General features: G+C 35.0%; 3 protein-coding genes across 5 annotated transcripts; all 3 read left to right on the forward strand.

The window, feature by feature from the left end:
- Window positions 1-2,546: 2,546 nt before the first annotated feature.
- LOC127119375 (uncharacterized) lies at window positions 2,547-8,108 on the forward strand. 2 transcript variants are annotated; one of them, XM_051049604.1, is made up of 16 exons: window positions 2,547-2,864; window positions 2,981-3,021; window positions 3,504-3,683; window positions 4,867-4,948; window positions 5,035-5,340; window positions 5,432-5,548; window positions 5,684-5,989; window positions 6,084-6,341; window positions 6,431-6,502; window positions 6,583-6,830; window positions 6,922-7,110; window positions 7,201-7,311; window positions 7,396-7,477; window positions 7,566-7,661; window positions 7,761-7,860; window positions 7,954-8,108. In XM_051049604.1, exons 3-15 carry the CDS (start codon window positions 3,610-3,612, stop codon window positions 7,857-7,859), a joined length of 2,040 nt encoding a protein of 679 aa, XP_050905561.1. In that variant the 5' UTR covers window positions 2,547-2,864; window positions 2,981-3,021; window positions 3,504-3,609; the 3' UTR covers window position 7,860; window positions 7,954-8,108. The 2 variants fall into 2 exon arrangements, with proteins under 2 accessions (XP_050905561.1, XP_050905562.1); XM_051049605.1 differs by having other exon boundaries at window positions 2,985-3,021.
- A 619-nt stretch (window positions 8,109-8,727) lies between these two features.
- On the forward strand, window positions 8,728-13,444 carry LOC127119374 (uncharacterized). 2 transcript variants are annotated; one of them, XM_051049601.1, is made up of 13 exons: window positions 8,728-9,294; window positions 10,078-10,370; window positions 10,465-10,782; window positions 10,866-10,982; window positions 11,084-11,401; window positions 11,495-11,752; window positions 11,828-11,875; window positions 11,956-12,251; window positions 12,344-12,526; window positions 12,615-12,725; window positions 12,800-12,881; window positions 12,971-13,066; window positions 13,167-13,444. In XM_051049601.1, the coding sequence occupies exons 2-13, from the start codon at window positions 10,083-10,085 to the stop codon at window positions 13,269-13,271; spliced, it is 2,220 nt and encodes a 739-aa protein (XP_050905558.1). In that variant the 5' UTR covers window positions 8,728-9,294; window positions 10,078-10,082; the 3' UTR covers window positions 13,272-13,444. The 2 variants fall into 2 exon arrangements, with proteins under 2 accessions (XP_050905558.1, XP_050905560.1); XM_051049603.1 differs by lacking the exon at window positions 11,828-11,875.
- Window positions 13,445-16,882: 3,438 nt separating this feature from the next.
- LOC127119376 (uncharacterized) lies at window positions 16,883-17,607 on the forward strand. Its single transcript, XM_051049606.1, has 2 exons — window positions 16,883-17,175; window positions 17,263-17,607. The coding sequence occupies exons 1-2, from the start codon at window positions 16,897-16,899 to the stop codon at window positions 17,590-17,592; spliced, it is 609 nt and encodes a 202-aa protein (XP_050905563.1). The 5' UTR covers window positions 16,883-16,896; the 3' UTR covers window positions 17,593-17,607.
- The last annotated feature ends 6,026 nt before the right edge of the window (window positions 17,608-23,633 follow it).

Genomic DNA, 23,633 nt, shown 5'->3' on the forward strand with positions numbered 1-23,633 from the left:
ATATTTTCTTTCATCTGCATGGTATCTAATATTCTTTGTGTCATTCACATTAGAAAAAAGACTCTTGAATCTTGAAATTATTGGCAAGTACCATAACACTTTAGGAGGAGAACGCTTCATACTAACATTATCATTGTCATCATTAATGTTGCCCTTCAACTTGTAACACGAGACACCACATTCCGGACATTGATCCAAAATTTCATACTATTTCATGTATAACATGCAATAATTCGGGCATGCATGTATTTTGATATACTCCAAACTCATTGGACATTATATCTTCCTTGCATCATAACAATGATCCGACAAATTGTCATCTTCCGATAGCATTTGTTTTAGCAAATCAAGCAATTCCGTGAAATTTTTATTCGACCACCCATTTTTTTCCCTTTAGATTAAACAAATTTTTAACACCGCACACAATCGTGTAAAAATTTTACACCCCTTATATAAAGGGGGTGTCCTTATCACTACATAAAGTATCATAAATATGAGATTTCCTAAAATAATATTCTCCAATGTCACAGAAAATATCTTCTAGTCGATCATACATATCTTCATCTACATCAACTTCGTGAATTTGTGACACCATGTTTCCATTTGTATCCATTTCACCATGCCACATCCATATAGTATAATTTTGACATATACCATCACAACATAAGTGATGGAATATTTCTTCCTTTGTACCTTTATCATAAGCCTTACTAATTACTCTATGATTCAATAAACCCTAACTTATATCAATCACAAAGTTTTTTGACTAGAACTCACCTCAAGATTGATGAAGATGGTGAGAAGAAGACGAGATGATGTTGATGAAGATGATGGTCCTTCATGGTTGTTTCTTCCTTTTCCTCCCAAGCTCTTCTCTCCTTCTTTCTTTCTTCCTTTATCTTCTCTTTTTTCCCTTCTTCTCTTTATGATATCTCTACTCTCCTTCTTATCCACTACTTCTTTTTCTTTTCCAACACACACACACACACACACGCACACACACACACACACACGCACACGCACACGCACACGCACGCACACGCACACGCGCACGCACACGCACGCACACGCACACGCACACGCACACACACACATACACACGCACACACACACACGCACACACACACACACACGCACACACACACACGCATACACACACACACACGCACGCACACACACACACACATTATGTAATGATGCAAAATACCCTCAAGTGATATTTTTATCGTATAGTAATATTATGTAATGATGCAAAATACCCTCAAGTGATATTTTTATCGTATAGTACCAATTGACCAATTATTAATGTTTATATATATATATATATATATATATATATATATATATATATATATATATGTAATGATGCAAAATACCCTCAAGTGATATTTTTATCATATAGTACCAATTGACCAATTATTAATGTTTCCACAATATTCCTTCTTATACTTATTAATAATGATCTTTCTCTTTCTTTTAATAAGGATTGATCTCTTCAAAGTCCACTGCTTACTCTATTGGTCCCAACTGACAACTTTTAGAGCAGATAAGAGCTCTAGTTGTTCTAACTGACAAAAAATAGAGTACATAGGAACTCAATTGATTTCAACTGACAACTAATTAAATATTTAAGAGGATATGTGATATTACAATAAATAAATAAAATCTAGAAACAAGTGATTCTACGAAAACTATAAAACCTAATCATGCAAAACTATACCTAAAATAAAAGAGAGATAACCAAGAATGTACATGTATTATCCTAGTTCAGGGTTTTCATCATTGCTTTCATCTAATCCAGTCTTCAATGACAACCCATTGAAAATTTGTAGTGTTTCATTATTGGACAATTTTTATAATATATGTTTAATACAACGAAGGAACTAGATAATTATGAAAATAAAACACAATTAAGCAGTTTCAATCTGATTCTTTCCTCTTTTGGTGTATATAACTCACGAAGCTGAATTCCACAATATCTTAACTCAATCTTCAATGTTCACCTATAGAGATCTAAAATCCACTCCAAACCTCAATTTGCACATCTAAAATCCACTCCAAACCTCAATTTGCACATTTTTTTATCAATTCAATCAGAAGTCCCTTATCCGAGCTTTTGATCTATCTAAAATAACAAAAACTCCCTCCATCACTAATAATCTTCCTTCGTTCAACAAGTCTTCAACAGAGAAGAAAACATTTCCTTACTGAATTGTCAATCTCAAACTACAAGACACAACTTGTCTCTTGACCTATGCTTGAGTATAAATAATAAGATGGTGGCATTGCCAAATAAAGCTCCTAGTACAATGATAATGATGAATAACTCAATAAAAAATTTAAAAGGCTAATTAAAGGACAGAAAAGCTTCCAAACCACGTGACCAACAAATAAAGTGGCAGAGCATTATTGGAGCCGGGAGGGCCACCACCAGTAGTTCAATTATTTTTTAAATTTTCTTCTCATGTGAAACTACAAAAATACCCTCAAGCTGAATTAGAAATTACAACTCTATCGTACCCACTCAACTATAACACAGCCATGTACTCAATCAAACTGCCCAAAAGTGTCTCTTCCTCTCTCTCTTTTCATTTTGTTTTGTTTGTTCTGTTAACACAGATCACCGTGATTCAAAAAGTTTCATCTTCTTTTCGTTTCAAACTACTCAACTACACTTGTCTGCATCAAATTAATTTTCATGGTTTCTTTAACAAAATAGTTTTGGATTATGGTGATGAAATGGGATCTGTGAAGAGAAAAATAGTTTTGGGTGAAGCTAAGCAGGGAGGTGGTTGTCTTATTCTTTTCTTCCTTTTGCAGCCACCCGAAACAACCCTTGTTCCATTCAAACCGCCGCTTTACCGGTGAGTTGATTCCACAATCCACTTCTTTCATTTATTTGTTGCATTTATTTATTATATGTTTCAATGTTCCTTTTATTTTTTTTACTGAATCTTTACATAAGCTTTTCATTTGTCAGGAAGGTTTGATGCAACTACTGTAATTTTCTTGATTAATAAGGTGAGATTACCAAGTCTCTACTTGAAATGAGTAACTTTGTTTTCTTTGTATCAAATAGTGACTTAGAAGCACTGGTTTAAAATTCAAGCTCTTTAAAAATGATGTTTGTATAGTGATTAGAGTACATAACCACGTCCACTTTATTTATATTTGGTTTTAAACTAGTAACTTATAAAATCTGGTTTTAAATTTGTTATTTTTTAAATAGGTTATTTATGGAATCCATATTTAAAATTTGTTATTTTCGATTTAGAATCAGATTATTTCCGAAACTCCAATTTCTAAGATAAATTTTATCAACCGAAAGGAAAGTGGTGATACAAGAGTCCAATTTTATAATCTGTTATCTAACAAAACTTTTTAACATGTGTTCCAATTTTGTTTTAAGTAGTGTTATACCTTTATTTTTATAGTGTGGATGTTGATTTTATAACTTTTGTGTTACTCTAACCATGCTTTTAACTTAACTTTCCTTTAAATAGAAAGAAAAAGCTATGATTTTTCGAAGCTTGTTGTTTGTCGCGGGAACAAACACACTAGCACATAGCTTTTTCGGGACTCGTCTACCGGTTGTTATTGGCGCATCACATGTATATGTGCCGACCACCTTCTTGTCAGTGGTTCTGGCGGGTAGATACCATGACATTGTGGATCCCACCGAGGTTGGTTCTTGAGAAAACTCAAAACTCCTTGTATTTTCCATTATGTTTTTTACTTAATCTAACTGATTTTGTGATTAATGTCACTACGCCAAAAAGTGCTTTTGGCAGCACCAAAAAGAAAGCGCTTTTTAAAAAAAGCGCTGTAATAGCTTGAAAAAAAATTCGCCTATGTGTGTAAAGCGCTTTTAAGGTAAAAGCGCTCTTATAGGTCTCCACTTATGAAAGCGCTTTTAAGGTAAAAGCGCTCTTATAGGTCTCAGTCTCACATCTATGAGTTTCACACTTATGAAAGCGCTTTTAAGGTAAAAGCGCTCTTATAGGTCTCATGGGTTTCACACACTACGCCAAAACAGGTTTTTGGCAGCGCCCCTTAGACAGCGCTTTTCTCCAAAAGCGCTGCTACACGTTAACAAAAAATAAAAATAAGGAAACTGAATACGTAGATGGCTTAAAGCGCTGCTAAATGGATGGTCTTAGACAACGCTTTTTAAAAGCGCTGCTAAATGGCCTACCTTATACAGCGCTTTTGACAAGGTCACCTTATACAGCGCTTCTCCCAAAAGCGCTGTCTAAGGCCTTTTAAATTTTTAAAAAAAGCGCTGTATAAGGCCTACCTTATACAGCGCTTTTAGAAGCGCTGCTATTGACCCCTCCTGTGCCAGCGCTTTCCTTCAAAGCGCTGTCTAAGGCCATTTTAATTTGTGAGCTTAGCCAGCGCTTTTCATAAAAGCGCTGTCTAAGGCCTTATTTACCAAATTTTTTTTTTAGTAAATTATAATATATGAATTCATTCAGTACGTTAAGACCCATTTTATTTCCCTCGCTCCCACAACCTTCTTCTCACTGCGTTCATACTCGTTGCGTTCATCATCACTGCTTCTCCCAAAACCTCCATTCTTGATTCCTGCGTTCATCACTCACTTCGTTCATCACCGTTTACATTTTTGTAAGTGCATTTTCTGTTCGTTTCATCTTTCTTTATTTAGGGCAGTTTATTAGTGATAAAGGTTTGCTTCTGGGTTGATTCTTTTGTGGTTCATGTGTTAGGGCAGTTGATTCTCTTGTGTTAGGGCAGTTGATTCTTTTGTGTGTTAGGGCAGTTGATTCTTTTGTGGTATGTTAACAAATGTATATATTTTTGATATTAATCAACATTGACAAGTTTTATTGGTGCATTGGTAAGGAATGAAGTTCCAATTACTTGTGATAATTGGAGAAATAAACAATTGAACGAAGCTAAAGACAAAATATGGAGTGAAATAAAGGTACCATATGTGATGTTATTTGTTTTTAATGACGATTATGTCTTTAAATTAATTGTACTAACGCAATGTGTGTATGTTTTTCGTAGAGGTGTTTCGACATCGAAGAAAACAGAAGAGATCATTGTCTCAAATTGGCCGGAAAGTTACTAAGAGGGTTTAGAACCTTTTTATCAACCACCTTTCTTAGGGATACGGAAGGTACTTTTGTTGATGCAGAGCTTCCATCTAAATATGCAAGTTTGATTTCACCTAAAGAATGGGAAACGTTTAAATCCAAACGAAAAACCCAAGAATTTAAGAGTGTAAGTGAAACAAACCGGCAAAGAGCATCAAGTCCGGCGTATCCCTATAGAAAAGGGCGTGTTGGATATGGACGCTTAGAGCAGTCTATAGTAAGTATCTATAAATTGCATTGATATACTTGTTATATTTGATCATATTTTGTCATGAGTTATATTTGATCATATTATGCTTAATGTGTAGTTAACAAAGGAGAATAGTTCTGAAACATCTCTTCCGGCACATGTTTTGTGGAAGGAAGCCCGTGTCGGTAAGGATGGAAAGATTAAAGAAGACGTTCAACAAATATTTGAGAAATGTGTAAGTATAGCATTATTTAAGACAATAACACTTTGACTTTGACACTTTTGAATCGTCCAATTTCGAACACTTTGACTTTGACACTTACTTAAGACAATAACATTACTATTGTGTGTATGTTCATATGATTTTCAGGAGACTCTATCTCAATCTATAGTTCCATATGAAGACACTGATTGCAGGAGCATACTGAGTCGAGCATTAGATGTTCCCGAGTATTCTGGTCGGGTGAGGGGCAAGGGATTTGGGATCACTCAAAAATCCTTGAATATTAAAAAACAAAAGACTCCTAGCAATAAAGAACTGCAGCAAACTTTGGAAGCATTAAAAGCTGAAGTTCTTGAATTAAGAAAGGAAAGAGAAAGAGATCGAGCAGCGGGTTTTAAAGATACTAGTGACAAAGATAGTATCAATTGTAATTTTCAACCGACTATTCCAGAGGTAATTATATATCTTATTATGAAATTAAATTAGCTTAATTTATTTAATTGTCATATATACACATTAAAAATGTCATATTTATTATTGGTTTTAGGGCATTTCACCTTGTCACCTCTACTTAGCGAGACCGACTTATCGGATGGTTGGCAAGGGGAAAGTTCATAACAATTTGGGTGAATTACTTCACACTAAACCGCTCCCTACTGGATCTTTGAAAGTCTCGGTTGATATTGCTTTGGAGAAGGATGCGTTATTACCACATCCTGACGATGTTTCGGATGCAACTTTATTGGGAGATGCCATAGGTTCATTTGTTGCATGGCCGACAGACCTCATTATCGTAGGATATGAGGTATGCTTAAAACCATTATGAACCTTTAGGTATTCAAATTTTTTACGCGCATTTTACGTACACATTTTTTACATGTTAATGTTAATTAGACTCCCACAAAATCCAAAGCAAAAGATAAGGGGATTGCGCGGGAAATCGAGTCAGTTGCATCGCAAAAAGAGGTACATCACAATTATATGCTATTTAGATTCCTGTTAATTCGTCATCTTACACTTCACCTTACTAATTATATGATATTTAGATTCCTGTTGCTAAGAAGACCGAAATTTCCAAGAGGACCGGGGCTAAAAAGAAAAATCCTTCCAAGTATAGAGCGTGCCTCCATACATATTTAGAAACGACAGATATTTCGGATGGATGTGTTCGTTTAATACCTATGGATGGAGCTATTTTTGGTTTTGAGTATGCCGAGCCATTGGGTAAAGAGGATTTTGATCAAATTTTGTATCATACGCAATTAAGCGTTGGTGTTATCAACACATACATGAGGTATATCCGATCTACTTTGTTTAAATTCTTGAACAAGTTATTTACTCGTTTCATATGAATAGTCTAAATGTTAATGATGTTTTTATATAAGGTATTTATATGACAAATTGATGGGTCCGCGTGGGTTGGAGCAAAGATTCTCATTCTTAAATCCCATGAAAACGAACTTAACCGAAATGATAAGAAAACCAGATGAAGTCAGGACGTATGTAGTCGAGCGCTTTATGGCCGACACAGATAGAGGAAAGTTGTTCTTTTTACCGTTTAATACCGGCGACGGGTTAGTTCTTCAATCTAAATTCATCTGTTATAATTTTTCATATTTTGACGTCGTGTAGAAAGTTTCCATCTAACATTTGTTTTATTACAGTGGACATTGGTTGTTGGTCGCGATAAATCCTTTTAAAGAAATTGTGTATTATTTGGATTCTTTACACAATGATTGGACAACATACCCTGCTATGAAGACGATAGTTGACACGTAAGTGCAAATAACCCAATATTCGTGTGTATACTTATTTATTTATGTGAATTGTTCTAAATATTCGTTTATATTTCATTATAGCATTATACAAACTGTTCGAGCACAAAGAAAAATTCAAGTACCAAAGAGAAAAGCCAATAACATTACATGGAATAGAGTGGAGGTATATTAATTATCACAATTTTGATTATATTAGTGATGACACATGATAAAACTTAGGATATTTATCCATATTGTTTTTCCATGTGTAGTGTCCTCGACAGCGTAATAATATAGATTGTGGATATTACACGTTGAGGTTTATGAAAGAAACTCTTCTTATGGATCGAACAGATATTCCATCTGATGTATGGATTTCTAACTTATGAGTTATTTTCATATTTAACACATATTTCTCATAATTAAATAGATTTAACTAAATCATACTATGTTATATTATTATGTAGTACTTTGATGAATATAGATGTGCTTATTACTCAAAAGATCAGTTGGATGAAATTAAAGAGGAATTGTGTCAATTCATTATCGAGCTACAGGTTTTGTGAGGTATTGAACTCTTACTTTAATTTTGAATGTGATCTGAATAACTTTGAGTGAATTCCATTTGCTTACTACAATCTTTATTTGGTGTTGTTTCAGGTTATATAGCATATTTAGAAGATAGAACTAGAATGTGTTGAAATACATTTTGATTAGCATTTTTGGAGGTTATTAGAAATGTGTAGATTTTTTGTAAAGGCAAACATTTTCAAGTATATATATAAATACTCAAAAAACTGCTGAAATTAGAAGTATATTGTGTTGAACTATAATGTGTTTATAATGCATATAGATTTTCAAGTATATGTGCATATTCAGAAGATAGAACTACAATGTGTTGAACTATAAGGTGCATATAGATTGGATTCAAGCTCCAATTTATGAAAATCTGCTGAAATTTGCAATTTACAGGTGCTAAATAATGTGGTGAAAACGTATAAAAAGATCCTCCAAAATTTGGAGTCTTAGACAGCGCTTTTAGGCAAAAAGCGCTGGTAAAGGCATTTTAATTTTGACCTTAGACAGCGCTTTTATCAAAAAAGCGCTGACATAGGTGGTTAATTCAACAAAATATAGTGTAAAAAAGCGCTGGCATAGGGTGGGCTATACCAGCGCTTTTTCTGTAAAAGCGCTGGTATAGCCCACCCTATGCCAGCGCTTTTTTACACTATATTTTGTTGAATTAACCACCTATGCCAGCGCTTTTTTAATAAAAGCGCTGGCATAGGGGGGGTTTAGACAGCGCTTTTTCAGTAAAAGCGCTGTCTAAACCCCCCCTATGCCAGCGCTTTTTTAGTTAATTTCAACATGAAATTAACTAAAAAAGCGCTGGCATAGGGGGGTTTTAGACAGCGCTTTTACTGAAAAAGCGCTGTCTAAACCCCCCCTATGCCAGCGCTTTTTTAGTAAATTAAGCGCTGTCTAAGACCTATACCAGCGCCAGTATAGCCAGCGCTTTTAAGCGCTGTCTAATGTCAAAAAAAGCGCTGTCTAATCCCTTGTTTGGCATAGTGACACTTATGAAAGCGCTTTTAAGGTAAAAGCGCTCTTATAGGTCTCAGTCTCACATCTATGAGTTTCACACTTATGAAAGCGCTTTTAAGGTAAAAGCGCTCTTATAGGTCTCATGGGTTTCACACTTATGAAAGCGCTTTTAAGGTAAAAGCGCTCTTATAGGTCTCAGTCTCACACACTTATGAAAGCGCTTTCATGGTAAAAGCGCTCTCATAGGTCATTTATAAAAATTATAATAAATCTAATATTACAAAATCCCTGACTTTCAGAAATCCCTCTTTCACTCTCTCTCGTTCGAAGCTCTCGCTGCCCTGGAAAAAATTCCACAGAGTACCTGGAAATCTCAACGATAAACACTGCAAATTTGAAAGAGACTGCATTCGAAAGAGAAGGATTCAATACCTGGAAATCTCATTGCGTTTTAAGGTTAGGTTTTCGTGTCTTTCTGTTTTGCCCTAGAAGTCAAAGAATAGGTGGTCGATTTTGGTTTGAATGGACTTGCATTGCTACATTATGGGTTATTTATTTGTCAGTATCGATTATTAGAGTTTGTGACTATGTTTGCTTAATATTCTGTAACTTACCGAAAGTTTCATCTTGTTCTGATATAAATGATATTCTGTAACTTGCATCGCCATTGACTTAGAAATAATGTTGGGAGTTCTAATAGAATCAGTGCCTTTTCAACATTTGTTTAAATTTGCTGAGAAAGTAGGAAGGAATGAACTGATATGTTTGCACCATTGTATCCTCATATTCTAACTATTACTGAAATTTCAGAAAGTGATTTTGATGTTAAATGTTGGATACTCAAATGGAATAACTTTGTCTGCTACAGTGATATATGTGATATGGTTTCAAGAACTTAGAGCAATGTCTCATATTTTGGCAATCCTATTACATGTTGGTTTGAATGAACAGTTAAACTTCAAAATGTACATTCATATTTTCGCATAACTTTGTCTGCTACAGTCATATTTTGGCAATCCTATTTAATGTTGTAAAATGATGTTTTAATATTATGTGAATTTTTAAGATGGTCACTGTAGTGTAAAATGAATTTTTGGTAATAGTATAATTATAGCCTATGTCATTCAAGAAAATTTAATTATAGCCTATGTCATTTTATATTATTCAATATATATATGGATTATTGATTATGGATTTTTATATTTTTCATTTCATTTTTATATTTTTTCTTTATTACAGGTTAAATGGCTAGTGATCAAGAAAACTCACAAGATGCAAATGCTCCTGATGATACTTCAGAAAAAGAAATTACACGAGGCATCACTATTATGAAGAGTATCATTCGTGATAGAGATAAAGCAGTAACATATAATGTAAATTGGAATGCTGATAACCAACTAATTGGGTATAATGCTGCAAAGTTGGCAAGCTACATTGGTACACTTGTTCGTATGCACATTCCAATCACTGCTACAAGATGGAGTAATAAAGAGTTGGGTAGCGCTAAAGATAAGATTTGGACTGAGATACTGGTACAATATATGATTGTTTATATTTTCTTTATATTGACGATAATGTGTTTAAATTACTTATACTAACACACTCTATTCCAATATTTTTTCGTAGAGGTCTTTTAACATTGAAGATACAACTATCCGAAAAAAGTATATACTTCAATTGGCCGGAAAAAGACACAGAGGGTGGAGAACGTTTTTAACAAACAAGTATCTTAAGGACAAAGAAAATTTTTTTGTTGAATATGATCCGGAATATCCAGTGAAGTATGCGATCTTCATTACAGAAGAAGAATGGGTTGCTTTTGTAGACCAAAGAAGAGACGAAAATTTCAAGAAAGTGAGTGCCACAAATCGCGAGAGAGCGTCAAATCCCACGTATGCATACAAAAAAGGGCGTTTGGGATATGCACGCTTAGAGGAAAAAATTGTAAGTATACAAAAATGCTACGATCTTATTAATTGTCTCAATGTGTTATAATTGATTATCTTATTATTTGTGTCAATGCGTAGTTAGACGAGACGAAAAGTGACGCAACATCACTTCCGCCACATGTTTTGTGGAAAGAAGCTCGTGTGGGAAAGGATGGAACTGTTAGGGATGACGTTCAACATATTTATGATGAATGTGTAAGTAGAACATTGTGTCTTTAATTAAATCAAAAGTTTAATAATATATAATTAATTTTTTTATCTCCACTAATAATTTCCGATATGTAAATGAATTTCAGGAGACCCTATCTCAATCGATAAGCACAGCTGAGGACCAGGAGAACAGGAGCGTACTTAGTAGAGCACTAAATGTTCCTGAGTATCCCGGTCGGGTGAGGGGTAAAGGGCATGGTTGTACTCCAACTTCCTTGTATAAGAATCCAAGGAGAAGAAATCCTAGCAATCAAGAAGTGATGGAGACGTTGCAGGCATTACAAGCGCAAGTTCTTCAATTGCAAAAGGATAATGAGAGATATAGGTGTATGGAAAAGTGCAGTTCACAGTTGAAAGAAACTAGTGAGAAAGCCAGTATCAATTGTCAAAATAAATTTCCCGAGGTAATTATATATGTTATTTTGAAATTAAAATAGCACATTTATGTTAATTGAAATATATACACATTAAAAGTAACATATTTATTATTGGTTTAGGGCATTTCATCTTGTCAGCTATACTTATCGTCACCGACTTATCGCCTAGTTGGCAAGGGAAAAGTGCACAACACTTCGGGAGATTTACTTCACCATAGACCGCTCCCGGATGGACACCTTAAAGTATCGGTTGATGTTGTATTAGATAAGGATGCGTTGCTACCGATACCTGACATTGTTTCAGAGACAACATTGCTGCGAGATGCAATAGGATCATTTGTTGCATGGCCCTTGGATCTCATTTTCATTGATGATGAGGTATGTTGAATTCAAAAACCACTATGAATCTTTTAGTATTCAAATGTCAATTCTGAACCAAAAAATGCATCTAAGGATAAAGGGATTTTGCGGCACAACGAGTCTGTTGCATCACAAAAAGAGGTATATTGAAAGTGTTAATTATATGATCCGAATCAAAAAATGCATGATTTTATAATTTACCTATGTTATATGATTTATAGGTATTTGCTCAAGGGTCACAACAACTGAGCCAGAAAATTGGTAGTCGACAGAAAAACAAAAGGGATCTTCCAGTGACTTCTTTGCCAAAAAAAGGTGCTTTTGTGCCTCGATACCAGATATCTCTTGAAACACTTGTTGACTCATCAGATATGGCAACAGCTGGTGCTATTCGCTTACTGGATATGGAGGAAGATATCTTTGGTTATTCATGCACTGAAACAATCGGAAAAGAAGATCTGGAACATATTTTTCGGCATCAAGAATTAGGCGTCGGTGTTATACACACATACATCCGGTAATCCGATCTATATATTATTTAATTACTTGAACAATTTATTTACACATTTCAATAAAAATAGTCTAATGTTTATTATGTTTTTATTGAAGGTTCTTGTATGACAATTTCACGCGCGGGAATGATCAATTGTCAAACAGATTCCGTTTCGTGTCTTCCTCCCTGGTCAACAAAGCATTAATTTGTAGGGAACCGGATTCATGTAGAGAGTACTTAGTCAAGAGATTCATGGCCAGCAGTACAAACAACTTGTATCTTTGGCCGTATAATTCAGGGTTAGATTTTAATTCTAAGTTTATTCTAATCTTTAATTGTTTCTTTTACGTAAAAAATTTCCATATAAACTTTTGTTTTAATTTATAGGTGTCACTGGTTGTTGCTTGCTATTGATCCTTTAAAAGAAGTGGTATATTTTCTGAATTCGATAGATGGTGAATGGACAAATTATCCGGATATGAAGCAATTAGTTGATACGTAAGTGAGACTGTTCTAAATATTCGTGTATATTTATGTGAGATTGTTCTAAATATATGTTTTTATTTTGTTAGATCAATAAAAGTGTTCCGATCTCAAAGACAAGCTCGAGTACCACGTACTAAATCCAGCAACATTACGTGGATAAAAGTGCAGGTACTTTAATTTTCACAATTTTGCTTATAATAGTGATGCTACTTGATAAGAAAAGATAACTATACATTCTTATTTATTTTTCTATGTAGTGTCCTCTACAGCGCAACGGTATCGATTGCGGATACTTTGTAATGAGGTTTATGAGGGAAATCATTAATATGAATCAAATAGAGATTCCAATCACGGTATGGATTTATAACTTAGGATTTGTTTTAATATTTATCGAATATTTCATATTATTTATTACTTTTAACTAAATCATGCATATTATGTTTTGTTATGTAGTACTTTGATGAATACAAGTGTGCTCATTACACGAGACTGCAGTTGGAACAAATCAAGGAGGAATTGTGTCAATATTTTATTGAGAAAAGATTAATTAGTATATAATGGTTTCAAAATAACATGAATACTTTGATGAAGAATGGTTTCTGGTTGGCAAGTATATAGTTCTTTATATTTTTAACAGATTAGTTATGACTCCAAATAGGCCGTATAACATATTAGTTTTGACTTGTGTATAGTTCTTTATAATTTTAGTGATATCTTTAATTTCATGGATAGATTAATGTGTTCATTCTTGTGTTGGTTTGCTTTAAAAAATTACAAATGCTTGAATTATGACTCCAAATGTGTTCAGTGCCTATCTATCCTTGTGTTGGTTTGCTTGAATTATGACTCCAAATGTGTTCATTCTTGTGTTGGTTTAAAAAATTACAAATGCTTGAATTATGACTCCAAATGCTTGAATTAGAGAGGCTTGATTTACAGGTTTATGGGATTATTCCCAAAAAATATTACAGGTTGAAATGGTAGGCTTAAACTGAAGGCAGCATTTTGTTATTTTACTAGAGGAAAAGACAGCGCTTTTTAGTAAAAAGCGCTGCTAAAGGTTGTCAATAGAGAGCGCTTTTTAGTAAAAAGCGCTGCTATAGGTTGTCAATAGAGAGCGCTTTTTACTAAAAAGCGCTGCTATAGGTTGTCAATAGAGAGCGCTTTTTAGTAAAAAGCGCTGCTATAGGTGGTATATAGACAACCTTTAAGAGCGCTTTTTACTCAAAAGCGCTGCTAAAGGTTGTCAATAGAGAGCGCTTTTTAGTAAAAAGCGCTCTTAAAGGTTGTCTATATACCACCTTTAGCAGCGCTTTTTACTAAAAAGCGCTCTCTATTGACAACCTTTAGCAGCGCTTTTTAGTAAACAAAAAGCGCTGCTAAAACCTATAGCAGCGCCACCTACGGCAGCGCTTTTAAGCGCTTTTAAAGGCCAAAAAAAGCGCTCTCATAGGTCTTTTTTGGCGTAGTGTGTGTAGAGATTTTTAAGGATCATGCACTACGCCAAAAAGGTTTTTTAACAGCGCATCTTAGACAGCGCTTTTAAAAGAAAACGCTGTCTAAGGTTAAAATAAAAATAAAACACGGAAAATGTTCTAAAAAAATAATGAAAGCGCTGTCTAAGGGGGGGTCTTAGACAGCGCTTTTAGAAAGCGCTGTCTAAGACCCCCCTTAGACAGCGCTTTTAGAAAGCGCTTTTAAATATAGACCTTAGTCAGCGCTTTTGAGAAAGCGCTGTTTAAAGTCTTTCAATTAAAAAAAAATTAAAACCAAAAGCGCTGTCTAAGGTGGGGGTTTAGAAAGCGCTTTTGGAAAGCGCTGTCTAAGGCATATCTTAGAAAGCGCTTTCCACAAAAGCGCTGTCTAAGGTCTAATTAAAATTAAATTTCAGACTTCTATTTTCGTTCTCAGTTTTTTTTGTTTTCCCTCCTGCGATTAAACCCCTCCAGCGAACCCTAACAGCGAACGAGAATACATTGTAATCATTCGGTTTCAATACCAGAAAGTGTTTGAAGAATCGGTTTCAGAACGTCATTTCTACTGCGGTATGTTCTTCATTTCTGCATTTTTTCATTTCTGATTCAGTTCGTCATTTCTACTGCGTTTTGTTCGTCATTTCTTAACATTTTCATTCATTTGGTTTCAGGCATTGCAAGTGTTTGAAGAATATTTCATTTCTGAAAGTGTTTGAAGAATCCTTCATTTCGGTATGTTCTTCATTTAGGGAAATATCAGTATTTGTAAATAACTTCATCAGTATTTTTCATGCTCTGTTATTTTGTTTGGTTCAATGCTTGCTCTTTTTGTTTGTAAAATACACTGTTGATGCTCAATTGCCAACCCTAACTGAATGAGAAATAAAAATTCTTGTTCTTGTCTTTATGTAAGTGCAAGCATCTTTCTTTATCATCTAATATGCAAATATGAATACCTAACAATATCACATTAATTATGAGTACTATTTTTGTTGCATTATTCTACATGTACATCAAGTATTTTGTCCAAATATTTGAATATAAAGTTTAGGCGAGTAATGGGGTCCATTTATAGACTTTTAGATTGAACACATAAGATTTTGGACATGAAACATGGTTTTCCCACATAAAAAGGTAGGTAGGTAGTATTAAATTTCATACATTGTTTTGTTACAGTGTCTGTGTCTACTTGACTTTAAACTCTAAATATCATTTTGGATTTAGATGTTCAATATTGTTCAAACTTCATGTTTCCTTAGTGATTATACTTGAAGATTGAATAGGTAGTTTTTTTTCTTTTTAACTGTGAAAGTGTTGTTCATCTCACTTTCATTCTAAAGGAACAAGATTTCTCCCATAAAATGATTGAACGAACTCTAATATAGTTATAGGTATAGTTATAGGTATATTGTAATAGAAAAAGTTTGATTCTTGTAATATAAAAAATGAAAGTGATGAGGTAATTAAAGTTGGTATATTGGCGTATCGGATACGTTATTGAAGTTTATATTAACATTGGTTATGTATAGGTTTTTGAAGTTTAAAATGAATTGAACTTTATAATTGTTAGGATATTCAAAGATACTACCTTAGTTATGTATTTTCGTCTGGATTAATTGTTTACTTTAATAAGTAGGAAAACCATGGATAAAACATGGATCTGTGCCGATCGAATGACCAAAGAGTACGAGAGTGGGGTTTTGGAATTCGTTAAGTATGTTGTTCAACACGCTGAAAACCCCAGACGAATGCATTGTCCTTGCTTGCGTTGTTGTTATATTGGTAAGGTTGACGCACATGGATTGAAATCGCATTTGCTGAGGCATGGAATTGATCAAAGTTATCAGTGTTGGATATTTCATGGTGAGAAAATTAACGAGAATGTTGAATCGAGTGGAAAAAGTAATACGACCTATGCTTCATACGACAAAGACACGGAAACATACGATTGTGATCGAGTTGAAGAGATTGTAGAAGCACTGGAAGAAGATCTTCATGATTGTCCTAAAATGTTTGAGAGGATGGTAAGCGATGCAGAGAAACCGTTGTACAAAGGTTGCACTAAATTCTCAAGACTTTCTGCGGTATTAAAGTTGTACAACTTAAAGGCGGGCAATGAATGGTCGGATAAAAGTTTCACAGAGTTGTTGGCCCTTATGAGAGAAATGCTACCGGATGATAATGTTCTTCCTAATCGAACCTATGAGGCAAAAAAAATGTTGTGCTCTATTGGCATGAGCTATGATAAGATACATGCTTGTCCTAACGATTGCATTTTGTTTCGTAACGAATATGCAATTCATCCGTACGCATTGCTAAGAAACAAGTGATTAATATTCCAACAAAGAAAAGAAAGAGATGTTAGTGACTTAGGTAAATTATCCATGGTTTCTTTATTTTTTTTTTTCAATTGTTTTGATTATAAGTTATATGTGATAATGCATGATTTCATTATATTTTTGTTTTCAATTGCTTTGATTATAAGTTATATCTGATAATGCATGATTTCTTTATTTTTTTGTTTTCAATTGCTTTGATTATAAGTTATATCTGATAATGCATGATTTCGTTATATTTTTGTTTTCAATTGCTTTGATTATAAGTTATATCTGATAATGCATGATTTCTTTATTTTTTTGTTTTCAATTGCTTTGATTATAAGTTATATTTGATATTTGATGGTTTCCTTGGTTTATTACAGGTTAGACATGGCTGATGACCAACATGAGGAAGTTAGTAAAAAAGTATCCGCGGAAGAAGAAATTCGAAGAGGCATCACAGTAATGAGAAGGGTGGTCCAAGGAAGATCTCGAGGCATCATACTAGATGTCTATTGGAGCAACCAGGGACAGCTTATAGAACCTAATGGGCATACCTTAACTAGTTTTATCGGTGCACTAGTAAGGAATGAAATTCCCATTACATGTGATGATTGGAGAAACAAAGAGCTGAATGAGTCCAAAGAAAAAATTTGGAGTGAGATAAAGGTACAATCATTTGGCCCTTAATTATACGGTATCAATTATGTTTTTTCAATTACCGATACTAACTATCAATCTGTATGTTTTTCTTAGCGATGTTTTAACATCGAAGAAGAAAGAAGAGGTTTTTGTATGAAATTGGCCGGAAAGCTTCTAAGAGGGTTTCAGACATTTTTATCATCCAAGTTCCTTAAGGATGCGGATGGTAATTTTGTGGATGCGGAGCTTCCTAAAAAATATGAAAGTTTGATATCGGCTGAAGAATGGGAAGCTTTCAAATCCAAAAGACAAGACCCGGTTTTTCAAAGAATAAGTGCTACAAATCGGGAAAGAGCATCAAGTCCCGCATATCCGTACCGAAAAGGACGTGTCGGATATGGACGCTTAGAACAATCCATGGTAAGTATTTATAAATTGCGATAACAAATTTGTTCATCATATATTAGTTTTATCTGATCAAATTGTATGACTTAATGTGTAGCTGCAGAAGGAGGAAAGTTCAGAAACATCTCTTCCTGCACATGTTTTGTGGAAGGAAGCCCGTGTGGGCAAATCTGGAGTTCCTCAAGAAGAAGTTTTACACGTATACCAGAAATGTGTAAGTATAACATTTTTTCATTAATTGAATAACATTTTTATACACAAATATTTGACAAGTATACGGTATTCATCTGATTTTTCAGGAGGAGCTATCTCAGTCTTTATCTCCCGATGATACTAAGGGCATACTTAGTCGGGCATTAGATGTCCCTGAGTATTCTGGTCGGGTGAGGGGTAAGGGATTTGGAGTCACTCCGACCTCCCTGAGTATTAAAAAAGGAAAGGCTCCTAGTAATCGGGAGCTTCATGCAAGATTGGAAGCCATGCAAGCTGAGCTTGATGCATTGAGGAGAGAAAGAGAGGCTAGCGCCTCAACAGTATACAGAGATGCTTCGGACAAAGACAGTATCAACTGTACCTTTCAGCCGAACATTCTAGAGGTAATTACATATAATTGTCTTAAATTGAACTATTTGCTTAAATTATGTATTTGACATATATACACATTAACGATTTCTTGTTATTATTGGTTTTAGGGCATTTCCCATTGTCAGCTGTATTTGTCGTCACCATACTATCGGATGGTTGGCAAGGGAAAAGTGCATAACGTTAGCGGAGTATTACTCCACACTAGAGAGCTCCCTGCTGGATGTTTGAAGGTATCAGTTGATATTGCAGTTGAGCCGAATGCAGCATTACCATATCCTAGCGATGATTCGGATGCAACAACGGTGCACGAAGCAGTAGGTTCGTTTGTTGCATGGCCGACAAACCTCATATGCGTAGGATATGAGGTATGCTTAAACCTTATGTTAACTTTAATGTGTATATTCAAAGTTTAAAATTTATGCTTAAAATTTTACTTACATATTTTCCTTGGTTATGTTAAATAGACTCCCACAAAATCCAAATCAAAAGATAATGCGATTCCACGGCATACCGAGTCCACGGTTTCAAGAAAAGAGGTAATATACAATTATATGACATATATTCATGGAAGTTGTTACATTCTTAATTTGATCTAACTATTTATATGACATGTAGCTTCAAGAAAATGAGGTTAGCAATGCCTCCGCACAACAAAAAAAGGAGGTTAGCAACGCCTCCGCACGGGTAAAAAGTTCTGGTGCTAAGAAGACCGTAGCTAGGAAAAAACCTACCACCAAGTATAGGTCGTGCCTCAGGACATTTCTAGAGATGACCGATATACCGACCGGAGGTGTTCGGACTGTACATATGGAGGTAGGGATTTTCGGCTTTGATTACGACCAAATGATTGGTAATGAAGACTTCATGCAAGTTTTTAGTCATGAAGAAATCGGCGTCACCGTTGTCAATACATATATTAGGTAAATCCGGTCTACTTTGTTTTATTAATTAAACAACTTATGTTAATGATGTTTACTTTATGTTAATCCGGTTTACTTTATGTTTCAAAAGAGGTGTTAATGATGTTTTTATATTAGGTTTTTGTATGACAACTTGATGCGCCCCAATGGTTTGGACGTGTCATTCGGATTCTTAGCACCCGCGACCGTCAACTTAGGTTTAATCTTAAGTAGACCGGATACCGTGACGGAGTACGTTCTTCGGATCCTCATGGACAATAAAGATGCGGAGAAGTTGTTTTTTATACCGTTTAATACCGGGTTAGCATTTCATTCTAAATTCATCTATTATAATTATTTTCCAAGTTACCATCTAACATTTGCCTAATCATTACAGTGGACATTGGTTGTTGCTCGCAATCAATCCTATCCGAGAAATTGTGTATTATCTTGACTCGTTAGGAAATGATTGGACAACATACCCGGATATGAAGGTCCTAATTGACACGTAAGTGAGAATGTTCAAAATTTTTCTTAGTTTATGTGAATTGTTCTAATTGCTTCATTTTTATTTTATTAGCGTCCTACAAGCTTTTCGGGCCCAACGCGATATCCAAACCTCAAGGAGGGGCGCCAACTCCATTACATGGATTAAAGTGGGGGTATATTTTTAATTACCACATTTTTTATTATATTAGTGATGACACTTGATAAAACTTAGGATTTATAATCCATATTTTTTTTTTCATATGTAGTGTCCTCAACAACGTAATCAAATAGATTGCGGGTATTTCATGTTGAGGTTTATGCGAGATACTCTTGCTTTGGGCCGATTAAAGATTCCCACCGATGTATGTATTTCTAACTTATGAGTTATTTTTATATTTACACATATCTCATATAATTAAATAGTTGGAATTAATTCAAAATATGTTATATTATTATGTAGTACTTTGATGAATTCAAGTGTGCATTTTATACAAAGGATCAAGTGGACGAAATCAAAGAGGAGTGGTGTCAATTCATGATAAAGCTCAATGTTTGTTCATAAATTTGTGTATATTTTGATACATTTAAGGCAAAATTGGTTTGAATTGGTATATATATATATATTTGTTAGCCAAAAATTGGTAGAAAAAAGGCCAAAATGGCATATATAAAATGTGATAATTGTCTGTCAAAATCTGGTTGAAAACAGGTAGAAATTCTGGTTTATAAACCTGGAAAAAATGTGGTTTAAAACAAAAGCTTCAAAAAATTTCGTATACCTTAGACAGCGCTTTTGTAAAAAGCGCTGTCTAAGGGGGGGGGGGGATTAGAAAGCGCTTTAGGCAAAAGCGCTGTCTAAGGGGGGGGCTTAGACAGCGCTTTTTGAAAAGCGCTGTCTAAGGTATACCTAAAAAAATTAAAATAGGAGGGTCTTAGAAAGCGCTTTTGGCCAAAGCGCTGTCTAAGGGGGTGGGGCTTAGACATCGCTTTTCAAAAGCGCTGTCTAAGGTATACCTAAAAAATTTAAAATAAGAGGGTCTTATAAAGCGCTTTTGGCCAAAGCGCTGTCTAAGGGGGGGGGGGGGGGGCTTAGACAGCGCTTTTAAGATTTAAAAAAGCGCTGTCTAAACCTTTAGCAGCGGAGGTTTAGACAGCGCTTTAAAGCGCTGTCTAAGGCTAAAAAAAGCGCTGTCTAAGGTCTTGTTTGTTGTAGTGATGCGTGCGACGCAGGTGCATTTATGTTTGCATCATCCTTACAGATCATTCTTGTATTTTGTGGTCGTTGGCGCTATGTAGTGAGGTTGGTTCACCTAAGCATTCAAATCCTTAGTTTTTATGTTGTATCGATTTTGAGAATCATTGAGTTAAAAACATTTTAGTATGATTTGCTATATTTTTGTTTAGGTATTAAACTCTCTCTACTGTTCCGTTCCATTCATTGCGCTCTCAAATTTTAGACTTCAACGATTCGGTTTTCCTATGATACGAACTTATTTTTACGACAAGATTGCTATGTTTTTCATACATTTTACAAATTATAATTCTTATGATTCAATTTTCTAATTGTGACTTTTAAATTCCAGCTTGCACGATGTGTCGAGATTGGATTACCCGAGCTCGTAGTTTTCACTACGCCAAAAACTGGAATAGACAGTGCACCTTAGAGGGCGCTTTATTACAAAAGCGCACTCTAAAGTGAAGAGAAAAAATAAGGAGCGAACAACTGGAATAGACAGCGCACTTTAGAGGGCGCTTTTGTAACAAAGCGCCCTCTAAAGTGAAGCGGAAAAATAATGAGGAAATGGAGGGACACCAATAGAGGGCGCGTTTATGAAAGCGCCCTCTAAGGGTACCCTTAGAGAGCGCTTTTAAAAAAGCGCTCTCTAAGTCCATGTACATTTCCAGTTTATAAGGTGCTTTTGGAAAGCCTTAGATAGCGCTTTTAGAAGCGCCCTCTTAGGCCCCCTTTAGAGGGCGCTTTTTTTACACAAGCGCCCTCTAAGGTCCTCTTTAGTAAACATTAAAATTATAACATATACTGCATGTCTTTTTATTTTCCCTCGCTATATGCTATTTCGTTTACGTAACTGGGTTTTCTCTCTACTGCGATTACTCTCGTCCTCCGTTCGTTCTCCCTCCCTCACCGTCGTCGTCGTCGTCGCCTTTTTCTGTTGCTGCGTTCACGTTCACTGAGTTATCTGCGTCCACCGTCGCTGTTCACTTTCTTCTCCATCGTTACCGTCACCTTGAAGGTATTTCTCTCAATAGTTTGTATTTTCAGGTGTTTGATTAGGGCATTTTCTAAACTGAGTTTTACATTTTGTGCATTATGTTGATTAATGTTGTTTAGGGCAAACGAGCACTATATGGTGTTCATGAGCACCTTGTTGAAAATCATTTTTTGTTATTTTTTTGTGTATGGTTTTGATCACTGAATGTTGTATGTTGTATGGTTATGTAAGGTTTTTTATTTCTGATTGAAAACTGATGTCATTTGGAGTGTGTTTGAGCTTGTGCTTGGAAGTTTGATGATTATGGATGCAAGTTTGTTCATGTTCCAAACATCATAAGTTTGCATTGGTCTTTTGTATGCAGTAGGTGTGTGTGAGTTTGTATTCAATAATGATGAAAAAAAGAGAGAGTTTAGATTGTTGTAACCTGAGAGAAATGGAAGGTATATGAATGTGTTTTTTGTGTAGCTTCACGAATATGGTCATTGTCTTACTTGGGTCTTACTGAATCATTTCTATATTACAGATAAAATGGCTAGTAACCAAGACGATACCCATGACGCGAGTGGATCACGTAACAATGTTGAAAATGAAAATAAACGAGGATTGACTGTTATGAAGTCAATCATTCGTGCAAAAGACAAGGGTGAAAAATTCGAAGTACATTGGAGTGCTGAAGACCAACTAATTGAGCCTAACGGTTCAATGTTGGCAAGTTACATTGGTTTCCTTGTTCGACAACATATTCCGATTACATGTGATAATTGGAGAAGTCCGGAATTGAAGGTTGGCAAAGAAAAAATATGGTCCGAGATACACGTACTTACCATATATTGTTATATGTTTTTTTTGTTGACTATTTGTTGACCATATATTGTTATAATATTACTTATAATAACACACTCCATGTGTATGTTTTTTAGAGATCCTTTCACATCGATGAAAGCCGACAAAAATATTATATTCAATTGGCCAGAAAAAGACTCCGAGGATTTCGATCCTTTTTGTCCAACAAATTTCTCAAGGATGAGGAAGGAAAATTTGTTGAAGCAGAACGGTCAATGAAGTATGCGGAGATTATTTCAGCCGAAGAATGGGATAACTTTGTCGCCAAACGAAGAAACGAAAAATTCCATGTAATGTCTATTAATTATGGTATTATACAATTGTTAAGTTACTTGGTTCTGATATGCCTTAAACTTTTTTATCCAGAAAGTAAGCGACAAAAATCGGAAAAGGGCATCAAAACCCGCGTATCCGTACAAAAAAGGGCGTACGGGATATGCACGGTTACAACAAAGAATTATGAGTATATTCAAATGCTATGAGCTTATACATTGTCACAATCTGTTATAATTGATGATCTTATAATCTGATTCAATGTGTAGCTAGCCGAGGAGAAAAGTGACGCAACATCTCTTCCGGAGCACGTATTGTGGAAGGCTGCTCGGGTTGGGAAGGATGAGGATGTCGTTGAAGCGGTTCAAAATGTTTATGACGAATGTGTAAGTATATATAACATTATTTCTTTAATTATATCGAAAATTTTGTTAGACATATAATTCATTTTTAATCTCTTCTAATAATATTTCAGGAGACTTTATCCCAAACCTTACCTTCAACCGAGGTCCAGGATTGCAGGAGCCTACTTAGTCGAGTACTAAATGTTCTTGAGTATTCCGGTCGTGTGAGGGGTAAGGGTTTTGGTGTGACTCCGTCGTCATTTTATAAAAAACCAAAAACAAAAAATCCTACCAACAAAGAGGTGATGGAGACCTTGGCGGAGTTAAGGGCACAAGTACTCGAACTGCAAAAGGAGAATGCAAGGTATAGAGAGGAAATGCGCGGTTCCGAGGCAAAAGATACTAGTGACCGA

This window comes from Lathyrus oleraceus, chromosome 2 (assembly GCF_024323335.1).
Source record: "Lathyrus oleraceus cultivar Zhongwan6 chromosome 2, CAAS_Psat_ZW6_1.0, whole genome shotgun sequence".
In the NCBI taxonomy this organism is placed as follows: domain Eukaryota; kingdom Viridiplantae; phylum Streptophyta; class Magnoliopsida; order Fabales; family Fabaceae; genus Lathyrus; species Lathyrus oleraceus.

Coding starts and splice junctions, on each gene's coding strand:
- LOC127119376 (XM_051049606.1), top strand. CDS start 16,897: ATGGCTGATGACCAACATGAGGAAGTTAGTAAAAAAGTATCCGCGGAA. Junction 17,176..17,262: donor AAATTTGGAGTGAGATAAAG/GTACAATCATTT, acceptor TGTTTTTCTTAG/CGATGTTTTAACATCGAAGA.
- LOC127119374 (XM_051049601.1), top strand. CDS start 10,083: ATGGCTAGTGATCAAGAAAACTCACAAGATGCAAATGCTCCTGATGAT. Junction 12,252..12,343: donor GTTATACACACATACATCCG/GTAATCCGATCT, acceptor TTTTTATTGAAG/GTTCTTGTATGACAATTTCA. Junction 12,882..12,970: donor TTACGTGGATAAAAGTGCAG/GTACTTTAATTT, acceptor TTTTCTATGTAG/TGTCCTCTACAGCGCAACGG.
- LOC127119375 (XM_051049604.1), top strand. CDS start 3,610: ATGTATATGTGCCGACCACCTTCTTGTCAGTGGTTCTGGCGGGTAGAT. Junction 5,549..5,683: donor AACAAATATTTGAGAAATGT/GTAAGTATAGCA, acceptor TATGATTTTCAG/GAGACTCTATCTCAATCTAT. Junction 7,662..7,760: donor GAACAGATATTCCATCTGAT/GTATGGATTTCT, acceptor ATTATTATGTAG/TACTTTGATGAATATAGATG.